The sequence below is a fragment of the Mytilus edulis genome, chromosome 13, assembly GCF_963676685.1.
Source record: "Mytilus edulis chromosome 13, xbMytEdul2.2, whole genome shotgun sequence".
In the NCBI taxonomy this organism is placed as follows: Eukaryota; Metazoa; Mollusca; class Bivalvia; order Mytilida; family Mytilidae; genus Mytilus; species Mytilus edulis.
Window position 1 is genome coordinate 66618291 of NC_092356.1, and position 18123 is coordinate 66636413.

General features: G+C 30.7%; 1 protein-coding gene across 1 annotated transcript in view; it reads left to right on the forward strand.

Annotated features, from left to right (window-relative positions):
- Window positions 1-1174: 1174 nt before the first annotated feature.
- The window catches only part of LOC139501007 (uncharacterized), a 31854-nt gene continuing 14905 nt past the window's right edge, over window positions 1175-18123 (forward strand). Inside the window, exons 1-5 of the mRNA XM_071289950.1 lie at window positions 1175-1285; window positions 3599-3672; window positions 10215-10288; window positions 13322-13406; window positions 17925-18080. Coding sequence (XP_071146051.1) covers window positions 10229-10288; window positions 13322-13406; window positions 17925-18080 — 301 coding nt within the window. The 5' untranslated portion in view covers window positions 1175-1285; window positions 3599-3672; window positions 10215-10228. The remainder of the gene's footprint in view (window positions 1286-3598; window positions 3673-10214; window positions 10289-13321; window positions 13407-17924; window positions 18081-18123) is intronic.

Sequence of the window (18123 nt, forward strand, 5' to 3'; positions counted from 1 at the left end):
AGGTCTGGTCAAGATCTTGTAAACTTTGGCTGGAAATATAAACTTTTATAAAAAAAAAAATTTAATCACGAAAACAATCAGAAATTGTTTGGAAAGCGTCCCAACTCAACCGTCTCCACCCATACCTGTCCTTATTATCCCGTTCTCAATCCGATTTGCATCTTTCCCATGGTTAAAAACGACTGACTCTGTCCTGACAGCGTCCCGATTCTCCCAGTTGCGATCCAACAAACAATTACCAGACAGTGAAAAGACGCTAATTGAAGATATTAGAACACTGTTGCCATATTTTGGATGATCAGTTACCGTCGGAACTCAGACGAGTTTTTTATTGTCGCATTTAGTATCCAGTGTTGCAAAAAACAGGACGCACCTAACTGTTAGGGGTGTTTTGCCAACCTCTCCGATCCATCGAAAGCTTTAAAGAACGCTTACCACTACGTTCAAACAATAAGAGGACATTCCATATCATTGAGGATGGTAATCCAACTTTTTGATTTTTCTTAGCACTCTCTGGTCTCAAACGGTAGCTATAATCGGCACCGTGCGAATTCCGGCATTATGGGTTGAGGATTGTATAATCCGTACGTCTGCTTGTGTATAAATATTTTAACTGATGTTGTTTTGAATTCATCTCGATGGTTTATATGACAGTTGTTGTCCATTCGTTTGATGTGTTTTACCATTTGATTTTGCCAGTTGACTAGAGACTTTCCGTTTTGAATTTTGAGTTCAGTATTTTTGTGATTTTACTTTTTAATATACTGCGTTTATTCTATAACACACAGAAAATGTTAATAGGAGTTTGCCAGTTTCTTGTATTTTGGGATGTTTAAATATGTTATGAATAAAATAAGAGATTTTGATATGATTCAGTCAAAATGAATTGGACAAATAGTTTAATTTAAGTTTAAAACTTATTTATACCCGAAAAATATAATTTTTATTGATAAATGCTACTCACAACATTGATAAAAAGTATATTTTACATAGTTCTGGAAAGTATATTTTTCTATTTGAAGACATTACCAATTAAATGACTTGATTTCACTACGTCTGTTAGATGGATGTGTTTTACCACCCCTTTTACAAAACATCAACAATAGATAAGATAACGTTTCCGATATTTTGCAAGCTATACAAACGTAATATGTTATGTTCACCGGTTGATTTACCTTGATATGACCTTAGATAAAAACACATAAGGTAACTTCCTTCAAAAATCAAAATATTGACTGGGAATTCCCAAATACTATTTCCGGGTAAATGCCATTCATTAGTACCAGTAAGTAGAACTTTTTATCATTCCACATATAATTTTATTAAATATTAATGTATACCTTTGATAATAATAATTATTTCTGTTTACTACAAATGCATGAACAATTCAGTTATTTCCTATCATGTTTTATCTATTAAATTTAAGTGCAGAATTCTATTAGAATTGATTTGTTGTACCCCGATCAACAGATTCGGTGCATTTTTAAATACGTAACATATAACATGATAATAAGGTAATCATGTTTCGTTTTTTGAGAAATATTAGATTTTGTCATGGTCGAACAATAAACCTGACAGAATTCATTGTGGATCATATCAGATTCTATAATCATTTGTAAATTTGAATTTATTGGCACTTATTGATAACAATTCAATCTATATTTACGTAGGTTAGGTCGTGGATATAATATTGTGAAATAAATACCTTTATTAATCACATTAAATCAGTTTTTACAGTTTAAAATGTTAAATAGATAACTTTTTAGTGTTATATGGCTAATTCTTTTTTTATGTATAATAACAATGTCGTAAAATTTTGAAAACAACACGTTAAATAATATCATGCATCCGAAGCGATTTACCTTCATCAGGAACGCTCAAAACCAAACATTTGAAGGATGTATAAGTACCGAAACCGTTGAAGCGCTATCTGACAAAAATACCTAAAATTGATAGCCAAATTCACCTCAAGTCAACTTTACCTGAGTGAACTTGATAACTTAGTTTCTCAATAATTTTAAAATGTATAAACGGACAAATATTTTTAGAATAGTTTGTTAATTCATGTCAGTACCTATGTACTGATTACTGAGCTGATGATACCCTTTGGGACTGATAGTCCACCAGCAGAGGTATCGACCAAGTGATGTGAAAAATTGAAAACAACACGTTTGATAATTTCAACGTATACGTTTTAAAATTAAAATATGTTGTTAAGCTGATTCTGTATAAACTTATGAAATGAAATATCCAGTGTCAATGCAGATCAAGAGCTTCATGTCTATACTGTGACTTTGAGGAAAAAGCGCGCAATTAAAATGACGGTTTTTTTTCGCGTGTAGGCATTCCTATATTATCAATCAACACAATTAGGAATAATAATATTAAGATCTGCATAAATGATGCAAAACCACATGACACAAAAAGTAGGAAACATGTATATATGATAAAAACGAATACTATTAACTAATGAATAATCTGATTCATTCGTCATTTTGTTGGGTATTTTATCGGGTTGATCCAGCGATGTTAAGCCAAAATACCTTTTTCAGTACGTTCTTTCAATTTGATATTTCACCTCTGCCCAGGTTAGCGGAGGTTTGGGCACGAACAAACATGTTCAATCTGCAACATAATGTTTGCATGGAGTATGGTCATGAGCATGTTTATCAGTGCCTGACATTATTTGTCATATGTAATATTTATTTTTAGTTCATATTTAAATATAAAGCCTTTCGTTGATTATTATGATTTAGCTCTTGTTTTTTTCATGATGACTGATTCTTTTCTATGCACTAAAGGCTATGGTCATTGTTGAAAGTCGTACAATGACCTAAAGGTATTTAAATTCTCGTCCGTGGATCTATGGACAAGCGTTATCGCATTGCAAATCATAATATATTTCCTTTTTAGAGTAGATTACGTGTATCCCCAATCTTGGGTTTTACAATAGCAGTGCATAATCTGTTTTTTTCTAAAACTTCAAATAGTTAGACATATTGACAATTAATGTGTCAAACTGTTCGACTAAATAAAGTAAAATAAGTGATTAACTGCATATTATGACTGTTTTAACAATTAACAAATAGTTATTTTTTTTTAACTTTAACATACAAGAGGAGCTAACTGTTATAGTAATTGTTTTTATACGTCTGGATATAAAATAAAATTTTAATCTTTTTTAATTGTTAAAACTCTTGCTGATAATAAGAACGGTGACATCTTTTTTTCGTTTGGGTTTTTAAAAAGCATACTTCATATTTCATTTCAAAATTATATTTTTACGAACTACTTATGCACAATTGTGTAATTTTGGAGTACTTATAGCTTTAAACATAGAACTGTGACCTATTTTTCTGATATTATAATTTATCGAAAACCATGTCAAATAATGAGCCAATATTTAAAGATGATTAACCTTTAACACAAACAAACAATAAATTTGAAGGAGACGAGAATCTGTTAACTTAATAAAATTATAAGTTTTTGAATCAAATTTTTTTATCGATTATCAAAATCTGGTGTAGCATATCATCTTAATTCAATAAATTGTATTTATTAAATTTATCTGATCAAACTTGATATTTTTTAATTATAGAAAATGATATAAAGATGACCATCCGGGTTAGAGATACCGTGCGTGCAACGATTGTCATTTTCACAATACCTATGGTACGTATTATCTGTTTGATCAAGTATGAGTAAGGAAGTCATTGACATTGGATTACTGGTAATTCACCAAACGTGTCTTTTATTTAGGTTAATTTAAGTAGGCGTCTAATCCTAAAGGAAGTTAAAGTGCATTACGCTAGTTCTACGATGGGTTTCTACGTAAACTTATTTCCTTATTCTTACATATGTTTGTTATGTATTTAATACATTTAACTTATGTTGAGTTGATAGTGTTTGTTATTTATGTCATCCATCCCTTTACTTTGTTATTAAAGTTTCCGTCATAAGAAAGTTAACTTAAGAAAGACCTTTATCTAATAATTCATCAATTTTGATATAGAGGAAAATAAGTAAGAATAACACATGTCTTTCGGAAAACATAAATTGGCATAGTACATATAAAACCAACAACACAATTCATAGTTGTATAACCACATTTTAGAGCAATACCATTATATTTAGTCATATTCTGTATTTTAAGTATATAAGTACTATGTTTGTTTGAAAAATATGTTATGAATTGTTATGGATTCTGAAATGTTATATCTAACGCTCAAGTGATACCTATTATAATATTTAATCAGAATGTTATCAACAGGAATAACACATTTTTATTTTGCGTAATACTTGATGAAAAACATAGGAGATATTTTATTTTTTTTCCTTTTAAACAAATGTTTATCTATAAAATGACATCTTTTCAAAGTCATTCATGTCTGTTGGTTTGATAAAACTTCTTTAAATATCTTGTGAAGTTAAGTCGACGTATAAATCAATTCAAACGGTACAATCTAGTATTTGAGTATAAATGATTTTAGATAGTTTTGAAAAGGAAGAATTAATAACGACAAAACCGTACAGCTCAAATGATAAACTCACACTTTAAAATGCAAAATCAGACAATAATGTTATTAACCTTATCAAATTCTTTAGTCAAAGGGATATATTGTAAAGTCATCAGAAAAATATCTTGCTGGTATTCATGGCGCACACAAGAATCAAGTAACTTTGTAAATCACAATGAAAGAATAAGATATGTCATAAATAAACGAAACATATAATAAAGGAACACAATTGTTTGGCCAGATTTATTTGATGGGGTATTTAATGAAGACTAAAATTATTCTTTCGACGGTTGCTACTCAAGTTTGATGATATAATCATGAATGTGTTAAAATAAGATGATATCGCTAAAATATTCCTTTGCTATCCCTTTCTTTATATTTATATAACAATAATGCAGATTAAATGAGAAATAGTACATTTTTCAAAAAGCTTTGTATTTTATATGGACACTTCATTATTCTTCCAAGGTTAAAACATCAATTATTCCCTGGCATAATATTTAAAACATCTTAGAAATGTTCGCCTCATATACGTTGCATGGTTATATAGAAGATACCCATATTCTTTTTTCAATTCGGGAGTCCTTACTTTTCTATGCTTAAAACATTTGCTCATGATTTGCAAACGAGATTTTTTGCCAAACAATATTTATACACATGTAAATTGGAAGGGTATCATTGAAATGAAACTTTGATGAACCCAAAATATAAAGAAATTAAGTTTTATTACTCTTTTTTTCCGTTATGTCTTCAAAACAAAGTAGAAATGCTAGTTAATAAACAGAAAACCAACTTGAATTTTACATCAAGCAATAAGGTCTTTACCGAATGATCCACAAGAAATACGTAGATGGGTGTTTATTCCTTGTATATGCATGCATACGAGGATCTGTAGAAACTGTTTTACTATTCATCAATTCAGTTAAAAAATGAGTAAGAAACATGAAAATGAAACAAAAACTTTTAGAATTCGTAATAAAGTGCAAACGGTGTGGTGGAATAGTGTCACAGCTTAAAAGCTTTCAAACTTGGTTATAATCCCGGTTTAATACTGTAGACACTTATTATTTAACACGACAAGAGCTACATTTGAATAAGTAACATAGCAGGAGGTAAGCATAACAGGACTGATAAATCTATTCTAAGTGCTACTTGTACGTCTTTATCTTATAAATTAAAATCAGGTACGATAAACTGACACACATGAACTGCTTATTTTCGCTTTAGCACTTGAAAATACTCTTTAAAGACAGCATGTTTACTATAAGGTATGAGGAGTCGCGCGATCCATCTTCTGTTGGATAACATAATACAAAAACTATTTACGGTAAAATGCAAAACAAACTTTCACAAAGTTCTCATAAGTGTGTGTATGACTATCTATGTATTTGAGTAGTATTTTCATGAACAGAAAATCTACCGAAAAAAGACCATATCATGCAATGATATGTGTCAGCATTGAATATTCTATTGGCGTTTTTTTTTAAATTTATTTACAGTTCAATGTTTCTGTTTTTCACAAGAATATAAAACCGAGCCACCTTATATGTGTGCCTGTTAAGATTCTCCAGTTGCAATTAAGAGGTTTTCATATGTTTTGGTATGGCTTTTAGTTCTTTTTGTATTTGTCCGCATAAATCTTACCATTCGTTTTAATTTTGTTCTGTATTATTTCATTATGTCATGCTGAATCTTTTATAACTTACTTAACATTGTTGCTGTCCGTCATTGTTAAAGACAATACAATATTAATGATCTCTAGCTACTTAAATTCACGTCATAGAAGTTTTCCCTTTCGTTTTAATGGTTTGGTTTATAAAATATTATCTTAATAGAATAGAGGCATCAATAGGATAGGCTTAGTCGTATTTGGCACAACTTTTTCAATTTTAGGTCCTCAATGCTCTACAACTTTGTACTTGTTTGGCATAACAAGTATTCTAATTTTGTTGTGAGCGTCACTGATGAGTTTTATGTAGTCCTAAAAATCCAATTTTCCACTTGGTAATACATGCATGTTCCAAGTCAGGAATAAGACAGTGGTATTCCATTCCATTGATGTGTTTGAGCTGGTGATTTTTTGGTTGATAAGGAATTTGAGTTAAATACTTAGCCCTGATTAACAAATGCACACACTCTGCCTACTGCTTGCATTTTAAGTCGACCCTATGTCCATGAATTGATATGAGTTCGTATGGACTAGTGATTAGTTAAACAGTCTTTTTAAACGCAATCACAACAGAAACAGAATACTTATTGTGGTGTTTTGCAATATATATGCAAATAAAATAATAATTTCACCTAGTTATATAAACAAACACTACCTTGATTGAGATAGACCATCGGTAACTTCCTTTACAGTCAAAAATATAAATACTTTTTCCGGATACCCGCGCGCTGTACACTTTAAACTGTAAGTACAAATTTTTCTTTTGAAATTTTAATGGACATATATTTAAGAAATGATTGATTTAATTTAGACACATTTATCCTATCGAACTTGAGATGAAGGCTACAAGAGATACAGTTATATAAGAAATATTGTTTATCATAAAAACATCAGTCAACAATAAAGATATTATACAGTTAATTAGATTTCATTGGGTTTAAATAAATGACGGCTTATACTTTAAGTGAATAGTTATACCACGCTGAATTCGTAATAATTGTAAAAACAGAATACATTATAAAATTTTAAATAATCATGTTTTAATCTATTTATGATATTATACTGGTCCAATGGTCGGACAACTTTGCATATTTACCTGACAGAAGTCCTTATGGGTCAAATCATAGTTTATCAGCTACTTCTATTTGTTGACATATAGTGATATCAAGTATAACATTAAACATTGTATTATAGTCTTGTGGAAATGATTTAATAAAAGAAAATAACTTTATTAAATTGTTACTTTATTAACTACTTAGTGTTTAAGTATCGATAATGATAATTAAATATTTGTATAATTGAAATGTCCTTAAACGTATATTGATCGAAAATGTAATATGTGTAAACATGTTAAGATAATTAAAGGTAATGTTGTAAAATAAAATGTCATATAGCATGCAGATGCAGACATGGGGTAATTGTAATTGTAATCGTTAATCAGCTGTTATTGATTACATTTTTTTCAAGTAATCATTGTAATCATTAATCATCTAAAAATCTGATGACATGTAATTTAATTTCATCAATTACTTTTCAAAATACCCTGTAATCCTGATTACTTTTATATTACATTCTGATTACAATAAACACAATCAAAAACTGTTTACGGTCAATAGATTAACCTTTTTGTTATTTATATTTAATTGTAAACTTCAGTAAAAAAAACTGTTACAGTATTGAAAAGTCATCATTAGCCTAAGTGAAAGATTCATAATTTAAAGATGTATATATATATATATATATATAGCAAAAGTAAATAAACACGGTGTACAGAATGTATATAATAATATTTTTAAATTTGCAAACTACATTTCACATCAAATAATAACAGTTCGTTAAAATATTGTCACTAGCGCTTTCATGCCTTCTGGCAATCTTCAGGCGACGTTTTAACATATATATATACTTTATAATAAAATAAATTATTATTAATATTGTATATTTGATAATAACTGTTAATTTCAAGTTATACTTTTCTTTAACCCCTGAATTATAATCTTTTGTTAATGTTGTGATCTTTGGCCACTTTGAATTGACAGGTAGGTAACCAATTAAGGGTTGTTTCAATTGCAATTACCAATTGTGTATAGCTGTAGGGAAATCATGGTAATATATATGATAATGATAAATCAGACAAGTGAAAATTTATCTAATTAGCACAAACTAATTGAAAGGGGACAAATATGTAGTTCAAATTAAAAAAAAAAATTTGTATGTTTTTGGACTGGACATGTAAAATGCAATGATTTTTGGTACTTATATTTTGTTAACGATTTGATAAAACAATTCTAGTAACATTTTACATAGTTCTTAATTGGTAATTTTATTTCATCCATATTTTAACTTCCAGAAATTGAACCTTGAAACACACATGATACACAGGCAAAATTTACTCACATGAATTTCACATGAATCTCACATGAAATTCACATGAAAAATTCTACGCGAGATTCACCTCAATCGACCTTATACATGAAACTCACATGAAAATTTTCATGTGAATTTCACGTGAATTGAGATTCACGTGAAATTTACAACAAAATTTTTTAATATTTTTTCATGATTTTGATTAAATTTAGAAATTTAGATGTTATTTGAAATACTCTATTTTAGAAATTCATGTGAATTTCACATGAAAAAATATACGTGATTTTCATGTGAAATTCACATGAAACTCACAAAAACTGATTTCACGTGAGTTTCACGTATAAGCTCGTTTGAGGTGAAATTCATGTGAATTTCACGTGAGATTCACATGAATTAAATTTCACGTGAAATTGATGTGAGTGAAATTTGCCTGTGTACATGGAGAGGTTTGATGACAAACACCAAACTCTTTATAAACCTTTTATTTAATTGAAGTAAAAATAATTCAGAGATCAATGATGATTAAGTGTAATGGGTCATAACCAATGACATGTAAATATGCTGTAAATTTTTGTAGTTTATTAAACAGATACAGTTTGATGTTATCATTTTATAACATATCATAAAATTCTTTTGCAAAAATGCTAATTTTGTTATATTAAACGTTTATTCATTCACATCAGTCAAAACGTTTTTTTTTTTAAAGTTCATTGTAATCAGATGAAATCATGATTACTATGCCAATGTAATCATTCATTTAATCAGATACTTTCAGAAATGATGTAATCGTTCATTTAATTTAATCGTACAAATTCCAAAGTAATTGTAATTTAATCAATTACATTGAAAGTAATCAGACCCATCTCTGTGCAGATGAAGAGCTATTATTATATCACTAACAAACCATCAGCGCAAACAAATTCATTTGATCTATTTGAATTAGGTTGAGAAGAGCTTGCGTATATTTTCAGATGTGACTTCAACAGGACAGGATGCCCATTTCAATGTAGGCTTTCCCAATTGCTAATCACAATTAAGAAATATTATAATGATACAATATACACATGCCATAACAAAATGCAAACACGCATATATAGGAAATGCGAATATTCTAAGAGCGATATTCCGAATTATTTGTGTGTGTTTGTTTGTTTTTGTTATTCATTTATTGTGCTACGTACAGCCAAACAAACCCCTACTTGCTTATGCTATAGTATAATTACTCGGTAATTCACATTTTTCCATTCTTATCGGAGGGTTGAGTGCGAATAAACATATTTACCCCTGGGTTAGTTTTCTTGTTTCAGTTCTTTTGTTATGTATGAGCTTTACAAATTTTCAACACGGTTAGGATTTAAATCATTGTTGAAAGTTATACGATGACATATATTGCATATATCTATTAGGTCTTTGGACGATAATTTCCGCATGGCCAATCATAAAAAGAAAGTGTTTTCATATTTCATTTTTTATTCACACAAGAAAAAAACAGCAAACAATAAAATTTAACGTAGACGTGAATGTGTTAAGGTTATATGACCTTTATGACTTTTTCGCGTCAAGAAAAGTTTTCGATTGTTATGATCTGATTCAAGGTAATATATTAAAATAAATAAATTGTATTCAATTTTCTAATCAAACCATATATTCTCTGATAACAGAAAATGATGTAAAGATGACAAGCCAGGTTAAAAGGACCTTGCGTGCTACATTTATTCTTTGCATATTAGCCAAGGTACGTACAACCTGTTATTTGTTAACAAGTAAAGATGTCATTTTTGAAAATATGATTATTGGTAATCTGTCAAACATGTCTAAAAAATAAATCAGTTTAAGAAAGCTATATTGCATTAAATGTTAATACAAAGGCTGGTCTCTCCATTTATCAACATCCTTGTTCCTACACACATATTAATTTAGTTGTATCTTGTTGGTTGCATTTTTGTTTGTAATCCCCCAGATTTATGTACATTTTTTCAAAACATTGAATGTGTCATATATCAACTTCTTTAAGGCATACACTAGTAAATATGATATACCATGTATTTCGGACAACAACAATTGTCACTATAAGTTAATATAATAAAGGTGAGGCGAACGAAACCAAATGTACACAATAGTACACTCCAACTATTTTAACACCGCATATTTCTTTATATGCCGATTCCAAGCAAGGAACCTATAATTCTATGGTTGTCGTGTATAACTTTAAATCATATGTGTGTTTTTCGTCTTCATTATTTTGTTCACAAATGAGGTCGTTTGTTTTCTCGTTTGAACTTTTTGCATTTGTCATTTGTGGTATTTTATAGTTTTGCAAATTATGCCATAATTGGTAAATAAACTGACCACGTTATTACAAAAACAGACACCAAGAAACATTACTCCGTATACAATCGCAGCTTAACTGCTCAACTTTGAATAGAAATATAACAACTGGCAAGCCGAACTCTTCTCTTTAATCGCAAATAATAAAAGTGAGAAAGTTAAGCATTTCTGCGTAATAAAACATGTCTCGTCACAAACCAGGTGATAATGTCGTTTCGTAAATGTAGACAGATATCATTTATCACGACCAAAAATATATTCGTAAACAGATTATATCACAATTACGAGAACTGACGGGTCGTTTTCAAGTGCTACCAGTAAGTCTCAAACTAATAAACTGTTATCAGGAAGGATAAGATGACATATAATCTTTAAAAAAAACATGAAATATTCACCAAAGACAGCATGACTATAATCAAGTATGCTTGTTACGTGCCCCATCAACTGCTGGGTGGCGTGACCATCTATGTATGTACACTGCAATGACATAAACAAAGGAGGAAGCCTAGTATGACCCCATTTTTGGCATCAAAATATAGTGTTTTTACAAAGTTATTCAATTCTTAACTTTTTCTTATTTATTGGAAAGTAACATGCTCTTGTTATATAAATATGGGCTGTTTTTGATAATAGGCATGCACCAGGGAATAGCTTCATTATTTCATGCAAAAATAATGATACTTTAACAATTTGAACATTAATGCTACTTTTACTCTTCCGGAGCACCTGCTATCACCCCTAGTTTTTGATGGGGTTCGTGTTGTTTATTCTTTAGTTTTCTATGTTGTGTCATGTGTACTATTGTTTGTATGTTTGTCCTTTTCATTTTTAGCCATGGCGTTGTCAGTTTATATTCGATTTATGACATTGACTGTCCCTCTGGTATCTTTCGTCCCTCTTTTAAGACAATTTGTGTATAAGATAGACGAGGCTGCACTTGTGTTCATATTTGATGTTTAAATACATGTTGTATTTAATGATCATAAATAATATAATAAGTATTAAGAGTTAACACGAAAGAGGCCACTACCATTTTAAACAAAAATCATCTAAAGGTGACGCTAAATGGTATATTTCATATAGAGCGTTGTTTGTGACCAAGTCAGTCAAAATATTTTACCATAACCAAATGAATCGAACGAAATAGATACTTTAGTGTTTAAAAATATCAAAAATCTTTCATCAGATGTACTACAAATTGTAGGCCGAAATTAGCCCTTACCGGACTTTCTCCTTTCACGTAGTTTCGTATTAATGTTCAATAGATAAAGGCGTACAGATAAGTACATGCATTGAATTTCCTTGATCATCTGTTTAAGACAAACTAAAAAAAATCCGTCTATTATCTATTTATTTGATACATTAAACAACGTTTACCGACTGATGATATGTATGCTCAGAATTATAAATTGTTTGTAATTTTTGAAAATAAAATAATTCCAATCAATGTAATTTAAACTACCCTGTCTGTGTTGATATTTCGAATTCGATATGAACTGTCCACACTTATTGCGCTCTTTTGTGTTTGCATATCATCGAACGGTGTTCTTTTGTTCACATATCTTGTTCACTTTTATAATTTTTTTGTATGCTTGTGGATGTGATCAAGTTGTCAACTACGATAAACTTGATACGTTTGTAGCTGGTTAACTTTAAAATGATTGTACCCCAAACCAATTTTAACTTTAACATGCTATTATTATCAATACAATGGCGTGTAATCTTGGCTTATGTCTTAAAAAATTCATTTAAAAAACACCCTGTCAAATGGAATCTTCAATATTGATGTGTAAAGAACAAGTATCTTTAATTGAAATGAAACATGTTAACTTATTAAACTTTTAGCATCAGATTATTCTTGACAGGTATCATTTGAACACTGTAAAAATATCACTGAGTTCGTCTGTATATTTTTGATTTATTAAGTTGAATTTCCGTTTGCTATTATTTGCTTCTCTTTCAAATATTTTTACGAGTGATTGTGAGTTTTTTCTTAAACGACACTGAATGTTTTTGTATCCTTTTGTTTTAATGTGTCTGATTCCGTTTTGATGAATCAAGGTCTTCGAAAAAGATCTATAGAAAGGAAAGGGTAGGATAGAGCTACTGCGACATTGCAAATGCTTGTCATATTAAGTGCATGTAAAAAATCACGAGTCTGTAAATCAGAGTTTGGTATTGGTATCCTCTGTCGCGAAATGTTTTATTTAGCGATCTACTAAAATGTAGTCTTTGATTGACACATTTGAATGGTATGAAAAATGTCATGTAAGGGTTTCTATTGGTAATTATGCGTTTTTAGTTTTTCGTTGCAAAAACAATACTGTAATCTATAATTACTTATGTCCATGACATTTTGTCTCTGTTTAAATGGCAATAATATAATCTCTACATTTTTCTATTTAATTATCACAACCAACATCTTTATTTATTCTATCAGATTTTTACTACTGAAGAACACTATGTCTATTATACAATTGATGGTGATAGAAGATCATGTCGAGCGTATTTGAATTGTGAACCAGGTAAGCTCTTTAGTTATATAATGAAAAACATGACAAACCTACTGACTTCCAGGTCAATTAAAAAAGAATCACAAAATTAAACGTTCTTAACGGAACTAGTGGACAATAACTGCCATATACCTGACTTGGTATAGGCATTTTCCGAAGACTGATTTTAACCTTTTTTAATAGTAAGCACGATATCCAACATGTATGTCCGTTGTTCATCCAAAAGCCGAACTGTGTTAACAAACATCACACTTGCCACAGGTAAAGACGGATCTGCTTACCTATCCATAGCACCTGATATCAATTTCTGTTTTAAGAGGATTTGTGTTACTCAGAATTTATAATTCGTTACTGTTTTTTAAATACTGATAATTGTCTTTTGATGTAGCATTGTCAGTTTATTTTCAACTTGTTAGTTTGTATGTCCCTTGATATCTTTGACCTTTCTTTCAAAGACACACAACACAAATGAATAAACATTCAAACAAACATGAAAATCAATATAACAAAGACACCAAAAAAGTAAGTGTAGCAGATAACATATTTGACAATGACTTCAAGAAGTGAAAATAAATTAACATGAATATGAAGGTAAACAAAATAGCAACAGCACTGTGAAACCCTTTGTATCAGAATTGCACTACATGACCGACCTACATCCCATATTAAGAAGGCAAAAACAAAAACAATCGCGGGATGTATTAAAAAGTAAAATCACAAAAATACTGAACTTAGAGGAAGATCAATTGGGAAAGTCCATAATCACATGGCAAAATCACAAATAACAAAACGCATAAAAAACGAATGGACAAGAACTGTCATATTCCTGACTTGGTACAGGCATTTTCAAATGTAGAAAATGGTGGATTAAACCTGGTTCTATAGCGCTAACCCTCTCACTTTAATGACAGTCTCATCAATTTCCGATATTTTTACATTGATGCGTTAAATAAACAGACACAATAAATAAAATAGTCAAAATATGGGTACATCAGTCATCATCGTTTAACAATTTTAAAAGGAACAATTTAACAGAACACAAAAACATCTACTATCTACGAACACATTTATTGATTTGAGTGTCTGACGTCAGAAAATTTTATACGTCACATAAATTTGTCGTTCAATGTGTGTACAAACAATTCTAAAATTTTCATGGGAATGTTAGCATACAGGGTTTAAAAATCAAAAGTATGTAAGAATAAATTTAAGAAATAGACCGAGATTTAAACTAGTTCAAAAGTTATATATAAAATTTATAAGAATCCAAAAATAGTTAATTCCACTACGCGATTGAATGATTTTGACGTTTGTGGTTCAACGTATATTGTAATTCATAATAGAAATATATTATAATGACATATAATAGAACAATATCATATTGACGGGATCTTTTAAAGTACAGAGTCACGTTATAAGAACAAAAGAAATACAAAAAGTCGAAAATACAAAACACACCACAAAAAAATGAAAGGCAATACAAACACATTGACGAGATGTATAAGTACCGAGCCACGTGAAACGGATATCACATGAAACCATTCAACAGTAAAAGTAATATTAATAATATAACAAAGACAAATGAAAGAACTATAAAACACGTTGTTAAGATGATAAACAACATCAGTACGCAGAATCTATACATCAAGACCATCGTGTATTATTTGAGAAGTTGATACGGAATATTTATCAACAAGGTCTTGGTACCTTCCGATGAACTTTTTTAGAAAAAGAACGAGACGTTCTTTGACAAACCCTTGTTTCATCAACTTTGTACTCAGACACTGATGACGTTTTACAAAGTCTGAGTAGGAGCTGCAAGCTCTTGAATATCGAATAAGTTGGGAAATATATATCCCATATGCAGGTGAAGTTGGTATATTGCTACTAAGGTGGGGAAAATTTATAATTTCAAAATTAAAATCGTCTCGTTTGTCATAGATTCTGGTACTGAGATGACTGTGTAAGTCAAATTCGAGATACAAGTCTAAAAATGAGGCGGAGGAAGCCGTGTCTGTTGTTTCTTTAATCTCTAGTTCTGGGGGATATATTAATGGAACCCAATCAGAAAAGTTCGGATTGTTTATGGAAAGAACATCATCAATATATCTGAAAGTGAAATTAAATAATCTGGCTTCTTTGATTCTCTTGTTTTTTACAAGTGTCTGGAGGAACTCCGATTCATATGAAAATAAGAAGAGGTCGGCAAGAGGAGGCGCACAGTTTCTTCCCATAGGAATGCCGACAATTTGTTGGAAAAGTCTACCTCCAAACTGAACATATATGTTGTCGATAAGAAACTCCAGCATACCGACCACTTGTTCTTCTATGTAGCATACTTTACCTTTTTGTTTGTCACTATTTACGAAATATGCCTTATGAAATCCCAAAGTAATAAATTTATAGCGTATGCTACCATTTTTATGTTGAAAGGCATTGTGGATTATTTCTTTTAGGCGATTTTTCAATTTCACATGGGGAATGGTGGTATACAGGGTTGAAAAATCAAAAGTTTTGATGGAACTAATTTCAGAAAAAGACCGAGATTTAAAATTGTCTAGAAGTTCTTTCGAATTTTTAAGAATCCACATATGGTTAATACCACTACGCGAGTAAACATTTTCACAGTATTTCTGAAGACCCTCCTTCACTGCGGACAGAATTTTTGTCAATCTAATGGACAATTCTTTAGTGGAACATGAAGATGAGCCAGCAATATATCTTTGTTTGTACGGAATTTTATGAAGCTTTGGTATCCAATACAAACAAGGTAAGTCCTCCGATTTGGTGTTCAATGCAATGTTTATTGAAGCCATGAAGGACTTATGATTTGCTAAAATCTCATCCTTGTCAAATGATATGTCTTTGTATGTGGGATTACCTGAGTGCTCCTTTATACCCAATTCTTTTACAAGACATTCGTAGTAATACGATTTACATACAAAGACAATATTATTTGAAGCTTTGTCCGCAGGAACAACAACATACTTATCATGAAGAGTTGATAGACATTTCATGGCCTCTTTGTCTCTGAAAACGGACTTTGGTCGATCGTTCACACAGTTTTTCAACTTGTGAACGCGACGTTTTATCAGAGACCTGATAGTTTTAACCCATTCTGACAAAGTGTCCAGTTCAACTTCTTCTCGCTTAGCCCATGCTCTGGCGTAGTCCTCAATGGAATCCATAATTATTTTGAAGTTATGGTTCCAATTAAAGTGTTGGGGTTCTCTAAACTTAGGACCATGAGAAATCACCTTTCGGAGATTTTCATGTTGAATTATGTTTAGATCCCCAGTTATAACATGACCAGAGGGGCTGTAATTATAAGGCGAGTGGGAACAGTCACATGTCGTAGGTTGTTTTAGGTATTGTTCTAAGTCAAGGTCCGAGTCACGTCAATAACGCTAAAGATACACAACTTCTAAACGTGAAATTTATAACTCATATCCATGTTGTAATATTTGTAAAGTTGCCACCGAAACTCTTTTTTTAAACGCTGGCTCTATTTTTTTCCTCGGTCGGACGCTTTTTCAACAAAAGCGAACGATACCAATGGGACATTCAAAATCATCAGTCAAAAATAAACGCCTTTCCTAAAAAGGAAAAAGATAAACAGACAATCAAAGGTACAAAAAAACAATAAAGAAATTTAAGACTGAACAACTGGAACCCCACTGAAAAATGGGGTTGATCTCAGGTGCTCCGGAAGGGTAATCAGATCCAGCTCTACTTGTGACATTTGAGAAAGAACTGCGACTCCAACTTAATAAAGAACACCAGCCAGGAGAGGTACACACTTGATTCCGTATGGGGATATCAACATCCTGGTGAGAAGAGAACGTGGCTTAAATATACTTTGCAACTTAATATTGCAACACTAATGTTTTCACATTCGAACACAATTAACTTACAAGTTGTATCGTTAAAGTATATTGCATCGTATCTGTTATGCTGATGTTGTGAAAACTAGAAAGGCGGTACGCTTTTGACCGTTAATAATTCATAAACAATGAAAAAAAATTTAAAGTACTACTTATGATTTAAATATCGACTACAGACATTTATTGAATGTCATTTAATCATTTAAGCGCATTAATATGTAAAAAATGTGCAATACATTTAGGACTGTGAACGGAATATGACATAATCCAGGCGGTTTATTCACTGTGCATGGATTTGGATATTGTCATTCCAAATTTAGAATTAGGAGATGATATATGATGGCTAATGAGACAACTGTCTATCAAAGTTCAAATAAAGTGTTTATAAGCAATTATAGACAATCTGTGGCCTTCAATAATGAGAAATACCAATTCCGTATAGTCGGCTATAGAAGGCCACGATATGACTCGTGTGACACAATTGAGAAACTAACGACCGAATTTATTACAAAACAATTTACAAATTAGAAATCTAAACTGTTTATTTATTTTATCTGGCAATAAAACGTAATGAAGACAAATGAAGAATTGCAATACTCTAACCATCTTCGACTTTAATTCATATTTATTATTTACTATTTTTGAGGCAATGAAATACTACCCTGTGCTATACAATTTACAAAAGATGTATGTACTTCATGTAAAAATGATGAGGTTCAACCTGATTTGATATCTTCATCACCAACAGGAAACCAGAACGATACAAAATGCTTTCCACGAGTTAAGAAATGTGATGCAAACGGCAAGTATAGTGTGTTATAGTTAGAATAAATAATAGTTGTACC